The following is a 17,879-nucleotide window of genomic DNA, read 5'->3' on the forward strand; positions in this document are numbered from 1 at the left end:
AAAAAAAAAAAAACAACTCATGAAGCTGTACAAATGGGTGGATGAAATCTCACTAAAAAGTATATTCTAATTTTTCGTAATTCGGTTTGGAGTAGTAGTGCAATCAATTGTTTTTATATCGACAACAATTGTAATTAAACTCACCCGTGTAAAAATTCAAATGGGGTACTAGTCTGGTTCCTGACTAGTTGACCCTGCTTAAACTCGGGGGCTAGTCGGGTCATCTAACTAGCCCCCGACCAGTAGCGTCACGGTATATTAGTCGGGGGCTAGTCAGGTGACCCGATTTTAGGGAATTTTCCCCAAAGTTTAGTAGGGAAAATTCCCCAAACATCCGTGTGGAATATTTACCAAACTCCCCAAAATTTGTGGAACATTCCCTAAAAGTTTGTCAAAATGATCATTATTTACAGAAATCTCCAAAAACTTTTTTGAAATATTTAAAAGTGCTAAAATTTACCCATGATTTAATGGGGATCCTATACTACGCTTAAAGATCCATAAATTTATGTAACCAATATTCCCCAAAATTTGTCTCTGTTCTACTCAGTTATGCTTGATTACGTGTGGACTGCTGTCTTAAACACTTGACGCGTCATTTCTGTTGTGCGTGAGGCGGCACGTCGCGCCCTTGCGGATTTTCTTTAAAGCTACCAGTCCAGAACCGCAAGATGAAAATAAAGGTGGTAGTGAAATCTGAACAGTTTCGTGCTAAATAGTTTACTACTAGTATACTACTCTTCACTGATTAATCAAAAACTTTTTCTCTTTCCAATTTCAACTACCTGAAGGATTAGACTATATTTACATATGGTAAACTTTTCAGATCAATTTAAAAATAAGAAAAAGTTGATTTCCATACAAAATTATTATCTTAATAATTATTTATTAAAAATGTTTGAGATGGCTTTAACATTAATAAATCTTTGCTCCAAAAAATTGTGGGAAATTATGAAAAATATTGTGCTAGTTTATCAAATATTTTAGGGAAAAATATCTTCTTGACCATACAGAAACACTCAAGCATTTTTAGACAATTTTCCTGATCTACGCGGCAAATTAAACATTGATTTTGGAACAAATCCCTAAATTTAATGGGAATCACCAAATTCCCCAAATTGTAGGGAATATTCCAAAACTTTCGGATAACTTACCCTTAGTTTAGAGAAATTTCCCCAAAAATGGTAGGTATTATCTAATTTCCTGAATTTTAGGGAATTTCCCCCAATTATTTAGTGAGTTATAACAAATTTAAGGAAAATTTCCCCAAATTTTGGAGAAAGCGATTTTCCTCAACGAAAATGTGGGTTTTTCCCTACTAAATAGTGGGAGGAATTCCCGAAATTTTTTACAGTGTAGTTTAAACGAATATTTCAAGAAACAGATTGTTTATATCAACTGTGTTTTACTTTGCTACAGTGCCTCATAATTCTGTGTATGTATATTTGAAGAAACAACATTCGCAAAGTAGAATACAGCCGATATATACTTGGTCTTTGGAAATCATCATGAAAACTATTATCTTCCGGAGAATCGTATTTACTTTTTTAAAGAATTTATTATATGGGTAATAAATGAGAACTTCTTTGAAAAAAAAATATTTTTAATACGTAAGTCGTGTTTGAAATTACAAACTTTTTCTTATGGAAACGAAAAAATTGTAAGATTAGGCTATTCTGAAAACTGAAAAATTAAAAAAAATTATTGTTCAGTATATTTTTAGTGTTTTAGAATAAAAAAGCATTCTGCTACTAGCCTGAAGAGTATCCGCAAGGAAATTAGTAAACAAAAAGGCCCGACCAGCCCTTGACCAACTACCGAACAGGCCCCCACTGAAATTTTGATGACAAAAAATCAAACTAGTCCCCGACTAGGTACTTTTTCAAAATTAATAACTCGACTAGCCCCCGATTAGTGCCCGACTTGTAATAGGGTCAAATGGGGTCATTTCCACACAGGCAGAGTTACCAATACATTATATTGAAAACAAATTTAATTTACAAAAAATAAGTTTCTTTACAACAAGGAATAGTTTAGCGAGGACGAAACTCACATGATTTCATTATCATATTACAATAATGCACAGAAAAGAAAATTAGGTCAATTGGTTCCCAAGATACAACTTTTTGTTTAATCGTGAGTTTTTACATAATTCACTTAAACATTCATGTAGCCCTAAATATGTGAAAATAAATTTTTGGCCAAAAACAAAAATTATCTGTCTCATGTTTTGTCTGGGAAAACAATATGTTTCAACCCCAAATAATTCCATGACATCACCAGGGTCAGGCTGCTCGATTCCATATGAAATCGGCCCTATAACTTTTAAAACAAGAAATTTTAAAAGATTTTAATTTATTTTAACACTGCTAGGTGTTTACTAAATTTCATAAAAAATGAAGTTAGCCTAATTCTTAACGGTAACGAATAGATAGCCTATTCTTCGTAGAACCTATCGAAAAGATTACTAACTCTTTGTTGGCCATCATGTGAGGTATTTCTTAGGAGCTTTAAATGAGGCGGCGCCGTAAGCTGCAGAATATTGGAATTCGACAGGCGTATTCCTGATAAAGCGTCGAGTGGAATATTCAATCAAGTCGCAGCAGCAGCAGCAGGTATGGAACAGCATCAAGGAGGTAGGTGAAGAGCGACGACGACGAGGGGATGACTGGTGGATAGAGGGTAAGCCTGTTGATCGTTGGTCCAGGCTTCTTTGGTATTCAGCAAGGAACCTCACAACCATACCACTAAACCTAGCGGAAGCGATTCTACCAGTTCGCCACGGGACCCAGTTTGATCCTGGGCAAACGTCAGGGAAACCGTGGTGTAGCCCCCGGCTACACCTTGCTATTGTAACAGTCCTCTCCAGCAGCGATACTACAAATTTAATCATAGCCAGACCGAAATTTCAGAGTCACTGCACCATCAGTTCCATTCAACATTCAAAGGTCTGCCTTTCCTTTCAGCTAAAATAGCTCATCAGTTGGTTTCAAGCACTCTGACTCTGTTAAGATATAGATAAAGTCCCAGCATGCTGCCAATGCTCTTCAGGTGCTTCTTAACCTTGTTTATAAATAAGGATGTATCAATTTTTAGTTTTCCTTTTTTTTCTTTTTCCTGCCGAATTGATCAAGTTGATTTTACCTGCCACTTTCTCCCGTTCTCTTTGTTCCTTGTCCAATTTTCTTTTATCCCCTTTTCTCTTTATTCAATTCCTCTTTTATTTAACTTTTCCTTTATAGAATGTTCCCTATATTGAACTTCTCCTTTTGCTGGTACCTTGGGCCTTTTATCTAATTTTCCTTCTTCAACTTTCCCTTTAAAAAGGGTTTTCTTTCTTCAATTTAGTCTTTCCCCTCTTCCCTTTATCCAATATGTCACCTTTCCCTTCTTATGCTTGCCAGTCCCATTGACCCTTCATCCGATTTTTCCTTCATTCAATATTCCCTTTATTCAATGCAGCCCATCATTTAATTTCGTTTTTATTCAATTTAAACTTCATCTTCACCTTTTCCATTCACCCTGTCCAATTCCTCTTTTAACCTTCACCCTTTCACTTTTGTTTTTATTTTCTTATATCCCTTCCCCACTTTATCCAATTTCCAGTTTTTATAATTCCCCCTCATCCAATTACCTCTTTCCTTTCTCCCTGTAACTTCTCGCTTTTGTTTTTTATTGAACTTCCCTGCTTTCAACTTTCGTTTTAACCAATTTTTCCTTTAACCAATTTAGAGTTTCCCATTTTCCCCTTTAGCCAATTTCTTCTTCAAATTCAAGTCGAATACACTTATTATAAAAGAAGCGTGATAGTCTAGAAAAACGGTAAAACAATACTGGGAGAGCCCCTTAATTCAACATCCCATTGATCCAACTTTCCCTATATTAAATTCCGACTTTACCTTCTATCCCTTTCCAATTTTCTATGTCAAATTTCTCATTTTCTGTTACACTTTCGGTTTTCAGATTTCTCTTGCCCATTTTTCCTTTAATTGTAGAATTCAAATGTAGAATTTTCCCTTCCCTTTTTTCCTTCTTCTTGTCCCTTTTACTTGTATTCAATTTCCCCTTTCTTCAATTTCTCACTTATTCTACCCTCCCTCTATCAAAATTCCCTTTTATCTAATTTGTCCTTTATCCAACTTCCTCTTTCTCAAATGTCCTCTTTTAAAATTTACCCTTTTATTTATTTTCCATTTTGTATAACCTCCTTATTGTTCAATTTCCCTTTGTTACCATTTTTCCATTCTTAAATTTCCTTATTATGTAATTTCCATTTTATTTAACTTCTCCTCATTCCAATTTACCCTTTATTAAATTTCGACTTTCCTCTCTACCCTTTTCCAATTTTTTATTCCAAAATACTTCTTCCTTATTTCTCTCTTGGATTTTATATTTCTCTTGACCCTTTTTCCCTTTGTGCTATTTTCTTTAATACAATTTCTACTTATACAATTCACCCTCTCTATTTTTCTTTTTTCCCGTCTTGTCTCTTTTACTTCTATTCAATTTGCCCCTTTTTCAATTCCTCTGTTATTCAACTTGACCTTTATCGAAATTCCCTCTTATTTAATCTTTCCTTTATCCAATTCCCCCTTTGTCGCATTTTTTATGATTCAATTTCCCTTTTATTTTACTTAGCCTTTCTCGTCTTTCCTTTATTCAATTCTCCCTTTCCCTCCCTTCTTTTCTTCCCTTTCTTTTCTTGCCTTTCTATTCAATATCTTTTTTGCAACTAACCCTTTAACAAATTTATCTTTTTATTCAATTTCAAGTTTCTCCTCTTTCTTTTATTTAATTATCCATTTCCTCATCACCCTTCATTTTTTCCCTTACTTTCTATATCCTTTTGAATTCCACTTGACTCAATGTGCCCTATATTTTATTCTCCCATTTCTTCTTTCCTTTGTATGTTTCACTTGTCCTTTTTTCCTCTTTTCAAATTCCCCTTTCTCTAATGCCCTCTTTTTCAAATTTCTTGCTTTTCTAAATTCACCTTTCCCCTATTACTTTTATCCCGACTTCCTTAACACTATTATTTCTCTTTGCCCCTTTTTAATTTTATTTACTTTCCTCTTTATTTACCCCCCCCCCCATTATCCAATTTCCCCTCGATCCAATTTTTCCATTATTTCATTGACTCATTAATTCATTTTTATTTTATCTAATTTCGCCCTTATTTAACTTCACCTTTATTCATTTTCTCATTTATTTAATTGTGACTTTACCGTCTTCCCCTTTCCAATATGCCTTCATCATTTTCTTCAATACTGAAAAATTGACATGGGTACTCGAAAACAGCCAAAATTATGTCATAAAAAATTATTCAACTTCGATTGCGGAGGTGCTAGCAGAGCGGACCCGACAAATTATATAAAGGAGAAGTTTAATGAAGGGAATGCTAAATAGAGCGTAAATAGAATCAATAGGAAATAGAATAAATGAAAAATTGTATAAAAGGAAAATTGAATCAAGAGAAAAATAAAACAAAGAGTAAAGGTAAAGGGGAAATTGTATGAAGGGAAGAGGCGAAAGGCGAAATTGGAAAAAGGGAAATTCAATAATCGCGAAATTAGATAAAGGGTAAATTTATTAGAGGAAAATTAGCTAAAAGGGGGCAAGGAAGAACAAAATACGAGGGGGAAAAGGGAACAGCGAGAGGGCAATAAGGGAAAGTTGAAATTTAATGAAGGGAATATTAGATCGAGTGAAAAGCTAGATATAGGGGAAATTAGGAAAAGGGAATATTGAATAAAGGCAAAATTGAATAAAGGGAAAAGGGCATTGGTAAAATTGGAAAAAGGGGGAATTTTATATTCGGGAAATTGGATAAAGGATCAATTTCATAAAGGAAAAACTAGATATAGGGGATTGCAAATAGGGAAAGAGGGACAAGGAAAACATAAAACGAAAAAGGGGAATAACGCAAAGTCGAAATTGAATAAAGAGGAAATAATATAAAGGGGAATTTAAATATAGATGAAATTGGATAAATGGTAAATTGAATAATAGAGAAATTGAATAATGTAAAAATTGGTAAAAACGGAATTTAAATGAAGGGGAAATTGGACTGAAGGGCTATTGGATGAAGAAAAAATGGACAAAGAAAACAGAAGAAGGGACAGGGAAAAGTAAAAAAAGAGACAAAAGTAAGGGAAATTATGTATTTAAAGGGTAGTTTTTAGGTAAAAGGGGGTTTTAAAATATTAATTTTCAGTTTTGAATGGCCCAAAAGGGCTAAACTTGTAGCATGGTTGATTTTTTTAGTTTATCAAATTCGTCGTCGTAGAGGTGCTGGTTACCAGAAAATTTGCACTAAAGTCGGGTTTTTGAGAAGAACAAAAAAAAAGCCTGAAATTTGATATCCGTTCCTAAAAGAGCACAATAACAGTCTAAATTTGCGGATCTCTATTTCTTCTTGGTCCAATTTCTTCTTTTTAAATTTCCCTTTTGTCTTCTTTTCCCCTGAATTCAAGTTTTCATTTTTTATTCGCGGCCGAGTAACGACCGACTCTGTGTTCAATTTCCCCCTTCACAATTTTTCCGTTTACGTAATTTTTCATTCAGGTAATTCTCCTTTAATATAATTTCCCTTTATTCAATTCTTCCTTAATTTTGTTTAAAATTTAGGCAAGAGTTGGGTCCTGAAAAGTGGCTAGACTATTTTAAATTAATATGGCTAATTATCATTATTATTAAAATTTTCCCTTCATTTATTTTTTCCTTCTATCCAATTTATTTAATTTATTTTCAATTTAGTTTCTTTTTATCAGGGTAAATTAAGGATTCCCTTCTATTCAAGTTCTGTTCTGTCCAATTTATCCTTAATTAAATTTATCCTTAAATTAATTCTTGATTATTTTATTTTTAATTTAATCCTTAATTTATCATTTATCCTATATTTATCTTTAATATATTCTTAATTTCGCGTTTATCGAATTTCCCTTCTATTCGTTTTTTCCGTTCTAAAATTTTGACTTAATCGTATTTTTCATTTATCCATTTCCCTTCTATCTAATTTCCTTTTTTCCAGTTTTCCTGTAATCAAATTTTCCCTATAACCATTTTTTTCTTGATTTAATTTAAAATTTTTAAAAGATTAGGTACATGAAAAGAGGTTCGACTTTTCAAAGGTGATTTTACTAATTATTATCATTAATCCAATTTTCGGCACATTCCAATTTGCGCTTTATTCGTTTTTCCATTTATACAATTTCTCTTTAATTCAAATGTCAAGTTTTGAAAAGTTTGGAGACCTAACAAGTGGTTTGACTATTCATATTTAATAGTATTAATAATATTTCTTCCTTACACAATTAGATATTAACTAAAATGTCCCCTTATGCTATTTATATTTTATTCTATTCACCCTTTTATCAATTTTTTTCTAATTCAATTTCAAATTTTTGAAAGCGTAGAGACCTGGAAAGTGACTCAACTTTTTAAAATCATTATTCCTAATTAATAATTTTGATACAGTTTTCCCTTCATCCAATTACTTCTGAATCTAATTTTCCCTTTTTTCTCTTTACCCTCAATTCGATTTAACCTTTGTCCAGTTTCTGTTTTATGCAATTTCTCCTTGATCCAATTTTCTTTTTATCCGAATTTCTATTTATTAAATTTTCCATTAATCCAATTTTTCCTTAATCCCATTTTCCTCGGTCAAATTTTCCTTTAATTCAATTTCCATTTTATTATATTTTTCCTTTATCCAATTTCCCCTTAATTCAATTTCAAATATTAGAAAGTGTGGAGACCTGAAAAGTAGTTCGAGTTTAAAATTATTATTATTATTAATATTATTGATAAGATTTCCCTTTCACCCAATTACCCCTTAATCCAATTTTCTCTTTATGCAATTTCCCTTTTATTAAAGTTTCCCTTTATCCCATTTTCCCTTAAACCGATTTTCTCTCAATCTATTTTCCTTTTATTCAATATCTCCTGTATCAAATTTTCTTTTATCAAATTTTCCTTGATCCAAATTACCTTTTATTCGAATTCTCTTTTATTCAGTTTCTCCCTAATCCAATTGTACCTTTATTCAATGTTTCCTTGATTCAATTTTGAATTTTGGAAAGCGTGGAGACCTGGAAAGGTGCTCGACTTTTTTGAATTAATATTAGCAAATTCATACAATTATTGCCATTTTCCGTCGTCCAATTATACCTTAATATAAATTTATCATGTTCAAATTTCCCTTTAACTTAATTTCCCCTTTATTGAATATTCATTTCAAACAATCATCCGATTATCAAATTGCCCCTTTACCAAATTCACCTTTTGTCCAATTTTCCTCTGAATTCAAGTTTTCCTTTCATGGCTGACTAATAAAGAAAGAATCTACTTACCCGAACTTCTTTGGTGAATTGATTGTTGCAGAAGATATGAACTGATGAAAATTCCCTGACCCTGTCAAACTCGAACTTGATTTCGATGGGCTGTCCGTTGCGACTATCGTTCTTCCATCCGATCCAACCTTGTCCACGATCGTAATCGTAGAAGCCCATTTTAAAGTTGTCAGGGCCTCTTTTTCCGTCAATCAACTGACCCAATCCATGCTGCAATTCTCCATCCCAGTGACCATCATAGGCAGCGTCAAAGAACTCCCAGTCGTTGCCCCTCTTATCTCCTTGAGGCATCGAGTACGAGACCACACCATCTACGAGCGATTAAAGAACATGATAATAATTAGTAATTACCATACTGCGTCTACCAACAAGTGTCGGCCCTTTATCTCATTATGTATTCTCATAGACTCCCTTATTCAATCAATTCCACCAGCTTGATACTACATTTGATAATGTTCAATTAAAGTGTAAATGTATGTACATTCTACATTACAAGCTACCAAGAAGAAATGAAACCCTGGAGCAGGCAATTCCATGGAAAGTATAACATTTCAGACTGACACTTACCAGTCCAGTAGCATCCGTAGAGTTCTACTCGCATGCAAACTGTTCGTCTGTGATAGCTGTATGGTAAAAAACGAATTTTACTCGCCCATATCGCAGGCTCGAGATCGACTTTTGATTCCAGATAGGTGTTCGTATTTCCTTTAATTACCTGAAACAGAAAAGGAAGAAATTGATCAATTGAGATATCAAGTTTTTTCTTATGGTGTTCAAGGTTTGGAATAAAATAATGTTGGAAAGGCGAGGAGACCTGAAAATGTGATCGGCTATTTCAAATTATCTACTACTATCTACTAATTTCCTTATTATCTCTCCTTTATCCGATTTCTAGAATTTGCACTTAATTTAAGTTTCCCTTTTCCCCTTCATTCAATTCCTCTCTCATCTAGTTATTGATCTAATTCAAAGAAAATTTCTTTGTATTCTTTCCCATTTATCAAATTTCACCTTTATTCAACTTCCCCTTTAAGCCATATTCCTCTTTTCCTTTTCCACTTTCCTTGTATATAATTTCTGATTTATAGAATATACCTTTCATCGAATTTTTCCTGTCCCCTGTATCTTGTTTCCTTTGTCCACTGACCTCTTGTTTAAATTTCTACTTCATATAACTCCCCATATATCCAATTTATCTCTTACCGTTTCCCCCTATATCCAAATTTTCACTTTCCCCTCTTTCCTTTATCCAAATTACCCTTTTATCAACTTCTCTCTTGATTCAGTATGCCTCTTATCCAATGTACCTTTCATTTAACTCTCCCTTTATGTAATTTCTTCTTTATCCATTTGCCCCATTTCCATTTCATCCAAATCCACATTTATTACATTTTCCATATTTACAATTTTCCCTAATCCCCTCTCCCCTTTAACCAATTTACCCTGATCTAATTTCCCTTTTATTCAATATCTTTTTGTCCAGATTTTTAAATTAGCTTTCCCCGTACCCATTTCACCTGAAATACAATTTTCCCTCTATTCAATTTCTCCTTAATTCAATTCCAAATTTTGGAAATTGTGGAGACCTGGAAAAGTCGTTCGACTATTTTAAATTAATATTAATGGTAAATACTATTTCGATTTTTTAAACTTAATATTCCCGTTGCGCAGTTAAACTTTATAGTCTTTTAAAAAATCTAATTTTTCCTATATCCAGTTTCGCTTTTATCCGATTTTCCTTTTCCCCAATCCAATTTTCATTTTATTCATATTTTTTTTCTAATTTCATCTTAAATCGTTTTTCACTTCGTCTAATTTTCCTTTAGTCTATATTTCTCTTTATATAATTGGCCTTGTATACAATTTCCCCTTTATCCAATTTCCCTATTATTTTTTATTTCCCCGAAATACTATTCTTACTTTATTAAAATTTTCCTAAATTTAATTTCAAATTTTTGAAAGTGTGGAGACCTGAAAGTGACTCGACTAACTTAAATAAATATTCCTTCATTCAATTTTCCTTTTATTCAATTTTGTCTTATTATAATTTTCCATTTACTTAATTTTTCCCTCACACAATTTCAAATTTTAAAATGTGTGAAGACTTTGAAAGTGGTTCGATCATTTTTAATTTATATTATTACTAAAACTTTCCCTTAATATAATTTTCAGTATTTAAATACCCTTATATTCTATTTTCCCTTAATCCGACATTCCCTTTATTCAATTTTGCCTTATCTAATACTCATTAATTAAAGTTTCCTTTTATTAAATTTCCTTTTAATCGTATTTTTCCTTGATTCTAATTCAAGTGTTGGCAAGCGTGAAGTTGTAGAAAATGGCTTAAATATTTTTAATTAATATTGCTAATTAGTATGATCAGTACAATTTTTCACTCATTTAGTTTTCACCTTCAGCCAATTTCTTCTTAATCCATTGTTCTTTCTATTGAATTTCCCGTTTATTCAATTACTCCTTTTTACAATTTCCTCTTTATTCAATGTTTCCTGCATAATATTTTCCCTTTATTAAATGTTTCTTATATAATTCTCCTTATTCAATTTTGCCTTTATTTAATATCCTTTTAAAACAATTTTCCCTTTATTTATTTTTCTCTTAGTTTTATTTAAAATTTTGGCAAGCATGGAGTCCTAGAAACTGGCTCGACTATTTTAAATTGACGCTTACTTTAATTTTAACGTTATCCAATTTCTCTTTCATTCAACTTTCACTTTACACAATTTCCCTTTTATTTAATTTTCTCTTTATTTAAATTTCTATTGATACAATTATCCTTTTATTTAATTTTTTCTTATCGAATTCACTTTAATCCAATTTTCCTCTAATTCAAATTCAATTCAATCAAATTTTCCCTCTATTCGATTTTTCCTTAATTCTGTTTAAAATTTTGGCTTTTCAAAATTAATTTGTATTAAAATTAATTAATTAAAATTATTATTTTTAAATAATATATTAATATATTTATTATCATTATTATTATTATTATTATTATATCATTAATCCAATTTTCTCTTTAATCCATTTTCCATTTATACAATTTCCCTTTCCTTCGATTTCCCCTTTTTCCAATTTTCCTCTATCCAATTTTACGTTTATCCAATTTTTTCCTCAATTCAATTTCAAATTTTGGAAAGCATGGAGACCTGGAAAGTAGCCTGATTTTTAAAATTAATATTGATAATTAATATCATTGAGGCAATTTTCCCTTTATCCAACTGCCCCTTAATAAAATTTTACTTTTATGCAATTTTTCCTTAATTCAATCTTACCTTAATCCAACTTTTCATTTATCCAATTCCTCTTTCATTAAAGGTTCCCTATTATCTAATTTTCTCTGAATTCAATTTTCCTTTCCTCCAGTTTTCCTTATATTCAATTTCCCTTTAATCCAATTTCCTTTAGCCAATTCACCTTTTATTAAAATTCTCTTAATTCAGTTTCCCCGCAATCCAATTTCACCTTCATTCAATTTTTCCTGTGGACAACTTGAAAGCGGCTCAAATTTTTTGAATTAACATGAATAATTTATCCTGTTAATAAAATTTCATTTTTTTCTGAATATCCCTTCATTTAAATTGATCTTAATTCAATTTCCCTTTAATCAATTTCTCTTTAATTCTATTTGCCCTTCAACTAATTTTCCCTTCATCCAGTTTTCCTTTTATTCAATTTCCCCTTAATACAATTTTCCCTGATCCAATTTACCTTTTATCCAAATTTCCTTTGTTGAATTTCCCCGCAACCCAAAATTACCTTTATTCAATTTTATCGAAATTCAATTTAATCTAATTTTCACTTTATCCAATTTTCTTTTTACTGAATTTTTCCTTTATCAAATTTTCACCTAAATCGATTTTCTATTTATCCAGTTTTAATTTTATTCAATTTCCTCTTTACCCAATTTACTTTTTATGCAAATTCCCTTTATGCAATTTCCTCGTAACCAAAATTCCACCTTTATCTAATTTTCTCCTTATTCAATTTCAGATTTGGTAAGCGTGGAGACTTGAAAAATGACTCGACTTTTTTCTAATTAATACTACTAACAGAGTCTCCTCTTTCTGTAATAATTACCCCTTAATTTAAATGTATCTCCATCTAATTTCCCTTTTATTTAATTTCCCCTTTATCCAATTTTCTCTCAATTCGACTTTCCCTTTATCCAATTTTCCCTTTATTCAGTTTTTCTTTAATTAAATTTCTCCTTAATTCAATCTTCCTTTATCCTAATTCCCTTCATTCAATTTTTCGTAGCCGAATTTTACCGTTATCGAATTTTCTCTGAAGTAAATTTCAGAATTTGGAAAGCTTGAAGTCCCAGAGAGTGGTTAGACTGTTTAAAAATTAATCTTGAAATTAATAATATTAATATAATTTTCTCTTAATACAATTAACCTCTAATTGAAATTTACCTTTATTCAATTTCCCTCTGATTTAATTTACCCTTCATGCTATTTTCCTTTATTTCGATTGTCCCTTTATCCAGTTTTCATTCCATTCAAATTCCTCTTTATCCACTTACCCTTCAATTTAAATTTACCTTGATCGAATTTCCCGTTTGTTCAATTTTCCCTCCATCCAATCAATGAAATAAGTAAAACAATTCTCAAGCAGTGAAAAATAATGCGAATCACAATGATCATAAATAATACTATTATTTACACTAAGAAAACAGACAGTCGCGTTTTTGTAAAACATTTTCCACTTTTTGTTCAATTGTCCATTAAAGTGAGTGAAGAGTTAATTAATTTAAACAAAACATTATTTTTTGTACAATTTATCATTATTTCTAATAAAATTCTCTTTAAATGATACTAGGAATTGCGTTTTTTTAAATTTTCAACTTTTTGTCCACTTTTTACCTGAAGTGAGTTAATATTTTATTCAATTTAGCAAATATAATTATTCAGCATAATTATTCTTTTTACAGCTATCTTGTTCTAAATTGAGACTAAATAGTTGCGGTTTTTCTGAAATTTTTAACTTTTTGTCTACTTTAATTAGCTAAGTAATAATTAATGTTTAAATATTGTTTAAACAATTTATTATCATTTTTAATAATATTATCTTTACTTAATGGTATAAATTAACGGTTTTCTTTGAAATTTTCAACTGTTTGTCTAAAATTAATTTAATGATTAATGAAATTAAGCCAACCTAATTATTTACACTAATTATTATTTTCCACCATCTTCATCTATATTAATGAGAGATAGTTGCGGTTTTTTCTAAAATTTTTTACTTTTTACCCACTTTTTACTCAGTAAAATAATTAATAATCAAGTTAACAAATATAATGTTTTATACATTTTATTATTGCCCATAACTATCTTTTATTAAATAAGTGCTGAAAAGTTGCAGTTTTTCTGATATTTATAAGATTTCTTTGTTTTTATTTTTCTGAAATAAAACATATATTTGAAGGATTTTTCAAATTTTCTTTACGGATCATAACAAGTTGAAATTTTTCTTAAAGTAGTTACTGAGAGCCTTTTTGTTTAAATTTATATTAATATTTATTATTTTTATTATTATCAATTTGTTGTATTCATTTTTTCAATAACGATTAATTATTATTTTAATTATAATTAATTATTTATTTTACTAGCTATAATTTATTAGTATACATTTTAAATAATACAGCTGAATTTTAAACTAAAAACATGAATCTTCAATCAAAAAGAAATAAATTTTTGAAAGTATTTTAACTTTAAACAAATTGATTTATTTTCCAGCCAATAAATATTGATTCTCAATGCAAGATAAATTAGTTAATATTTTATCTAAAAAAATATTTCAATTTTAAAAAATTTGTCAAAGTAGGCGCCGAGTTAATTTTCAATCAAGATGTTGAATTTTTAAAATTAAATTAAAAAATTTTTTTTCTTGTACCAAAAATAAGCTAGAAGACTTTTAAAAAAAATTCTTGAATTTTATTATTAGGTTCTATTAATTCACATCGAATTAGAACGAAAAAAGGAGGGAAATCGAAAGTTTTTTCTCTTCATCCTATTTCCTTCTTATCCAGTTTCACTTTCATTCAATTTCCCCCCAATGTCCCTTTATCCCAATTCCTTGTATTCAATTTCCTCTTTATCCAATTCACCTATTGTCCAAATAATAAATAATAAATAAAAAAAATCCCAATTTTAAAAATATCCGAAACTAAAATTACCGACTTCAAGACCGACTTTTAAAATAAACGAATTATTAAATTCCCGACAAATGTTTCAATTCCCGAAATTTATAACTATGCAACAGAGTTAATTGAATATTAATTCATGAGCTTTAAAAAAATTATAAATAAGGCTAAAAATTTAATTAATTATTAATTAATAATTTATTAATTATTTTCGAAAATTTCAAATTTCGTCAAACTTAAATTACAATAATAGAAATATGGATGAGAATTTCAAAATTATAAAGAGCTAATCTTTTTTATGTTGCCGCTCTACAATATAACTTCACTATATAAAAAATATAATTATTAAATCTATATACGACAAACAAGGAATATGATAAATTATTTAATATTTTTTTCTATTACAATGAGATGACCAACTCTTAAATGTTATATTTTTTAATTAATTAGACTTTGTAACGAAGCTAAAATATCTTAACATTCGTATGTCACTCTTAAAGAAAGACCATTAACGAATATTTTTTTCTGTTTGACAATACTTAAATTAATCGAAAATTATTTTTTGAAGAGCTATAATAAATCCATGTTGAAATTAAATTTTGAGAATTTAGAACAAGAAAATAAGTATTATCATATTGTTTTTAAATGTATGGAAATTTAATTTTCATAAGATTCTTGAGAATCTTATCGACAGTCTTTTTAAAAGATGTTTAGAACCTTTAAAAGTTGGGAAGGAATAAAGAAATATTAGATACATTTTCGAAAATGTTTTCGAGTTTTCAAATATTTGTCATCTATTTAAAATGTCTTAAATTCCTGAAAATAGTTTTAACTGAACAAATTGAAACATTTGGCTTTAAAATCTTCTAAAATTTTGTTGTTGAAATTCTAGAAAATCGTTTGTTATTTTTAAAAACCTTTTTCAATTTCTCTTATAGTTCATTGTTCAAAATAAAAAATTATTTAAAACTTTCAAATGAATATAAGGAAAATTCTTCTTTTTTTATAATTTTTTCAGACCTTTTAAGCCTTCTAATTTCCAAAAATTATTCAATTTTTTTCTGTTTTTTTTTTTATTTATTCTGCAAAAATTTTAAAATTGCCTTACAATCTTTCAGCTTCTTCTTCAAGTATTTTTGAATTCTTCTCAAATCTTTTTAAATAATCTCTTCAAATCAATTTTTTGAAATAACAAGTTATTTAATATTTTTCTAGGAACCCAAAAAAATATCTTGAATTTTCATGAAACCTTACAAAATTCAGAAAGAAACTCCATTAGTTTTAATTATTTTTGAATCGTTTAAAAACTTTTGAATATCTCTCAAACTTACTCAATTTTGTTCTAAAATTATGTAATACGGCAAAATGTTTCTTTAAAATCTTTCAAGCCCTTTTAACCAATTAAAAAATTTCCCATGAATTTAAAGAACATTTTTCACACCCTGACAAAATTTATTTTACTTACAAAATTGTTAAATCTTGAGAAATTAAAAAAAATGGGCTCAACGGCTTCTATATTCTTTTAACCCACATTTTAAAATCTTTAAAATTTAAAATTATTCTGTTTAACATTCTGTTATCTCTGAGTTCACTTTTATAACTTGATTTTTATACCGGAGCGACAATTAATGGAAATGCTTGGATAAAAAAAAAGAAAAACACTATTAGAAAAATCCACTCTATCATTTTCACAATAATTATACGAATAAACCGTTTTCTTAATACATTTTTAAGAGTTTGTAACGGCTCTACATCACAAAAGACATACAACAGTCAAAACTAGAACAAAGTTACTACTAGCGCCGCCGCATGGCCGTTTTCAACAGATGGGCCATTTTCAACTCTCGGTGACAGGAGGGTGCTTCGAAGTTACTGAAAATAAACATAACCTCAACTGTCTGAAGATTTTAATCGATTTTATAAAATGATTTGACATGATATTTTGAGTCAAAGTAAGTATTTTTCGTTGAGAATTTCTGGACGAATAGCCATCCGATGTGTGTGGGTTAATCGTCAAGGATTCTGGACAAATAGCCGTTTCGAGACAGGTGGTCTATTTGTCCAGAATTCTGGACGCCTAGACACAGGCTACTTTATGGCGCAATAACAGAAGAGAAACATTACTTTTGATTACCCATTAGATGCTAAGAGCTGAAAACACTGAGCAGAATTAAGTCTCGTTTTCAACCCCTTTGCTCCCACACATTAACTCAGTCTTTAATGCCAATGTGTGTGAGGATCAAGGGAGCTTTTCCTCCGAACTTGGGCGGCGAAAATATGTTTGCGCCAGTGTGGTAGCGAGTAATTGCTTGACTTAACCGGTACCAGGTCCAAGACTGTGATTTCATGTCGAGAGCACCTGACGTTTTAACGAGCGACTCTCATACAAGAAGCTCTCTCTCTGCCTTCCCGGATGGATCCTCAATACCCCGGCTTATTGCCTCCGTCATTGTACAGAAATGATTTACAACAACTACCCATTACTCAATTTTTTTCAAAATTAATGCTCACATTATTACCATTTTCTCATCGTTAAAATGTTGCGCTGTTAAATCAAATTAGGGCTCTTCCAAAAAAAAACAAAAAAAAAACGGAAATATCCTTCGTGCACTATTATTATGTAATGTAATTATGTGCAATAATTATATATGGGCTGTTTTCTATAAATTTGTTTCGTACATTTTTGATTTTATATTTTAGTAAGATTAAAAATATGTTCGAAAGCGATATTAAGATAAACTGACCATTCCCGTGCAGAAATCGCCCGATTTCAAACGTAATACCGATCTGGCCCCGATCGGATTTCCCGATCTGGCCCTGATCGGTAGAATTCTGTGGCCCATACCTGGGCCCGACCGGGCCAGACTGATTTCCTACTGAAACGCCATCTCCATGCGCTCGCAGAACTAGTGCTGCTTGATGTTTTCTGATACTGCGGTGAAATTTGTATATATACTACTCGTTTATAATATTCTTTTAATTAATAAAAATGCATAAGGCGAGTAAGCCACGTGTTCAGAGGCACCAAACACCAGCCAGAAAAACCTCGAAACCTGCGCGAGGAAGATGAGAGTAAGTAATGACACTCTGCGGGCTCATTGAAACCTAACCTCGAATAAATTAATAATTAATAAAATGGTTACAGGTAAAATTAGTATATTTATCATTAGATGACTCAAATATTATTATATAAAGAAATTTATCTAGTTCTTTTGTTTTCAATTATTATTTAAAAACTCAAAGTTTCTCGATTTAATGTGGTTAGAATTAACAAATATATTGACAAAAATCGATTGCAGCATGCACAAAATTGTAATTTTTTTAGATTATGAGAATAAAATATGTAATGCAATCGATTATGTTAT

General features: G+C 30.2%; 1 protein-coding gene across 1 annotated transcript in view; it reads right to left on the reverse strand.

Moving 5' to 3' along the window:
• LOC117176894 (discoidin domain-containing receptor 2-like) overlaps window positions 1-17,879 on the reverse strand; it is a 559,289-nt gene that overhangs the window by 141,167 nt on the left and 400,243 nt on the right. Inside the window, exons 6-7 of the mRNA XM_033367265.1 lie at window positions 8,919-9,066; window positions 8,352-8,662 (exon numbers count right to left, since the gene is read on the reverse strand). Coding sequence (XP_033223156.1) covers window positions 8,352-8,662; window positions 8,919-9,066 — 459 coding nt within the window. The remainder of the gene's footprint in view (window positions 1-8,351; window positions 8,663-8,918; window positions 9,067-17,879) is intronic.

This window comes from Belonocnema kinseyi, chromosome 7 (genome assembly GCF_010883055.1).
Source record: "Belonocnema kinseyi isolate 2016_QV_RU_SX_M_011 chromosome 7, B_treatae_v1, whole genome shotgun sequence".
NCBI lineage: Eukaryota > Metazoa > Arthropoda > Insecta > Hymenoptera > Cynipidae > Belonocnema > Belonocnema kinseyi.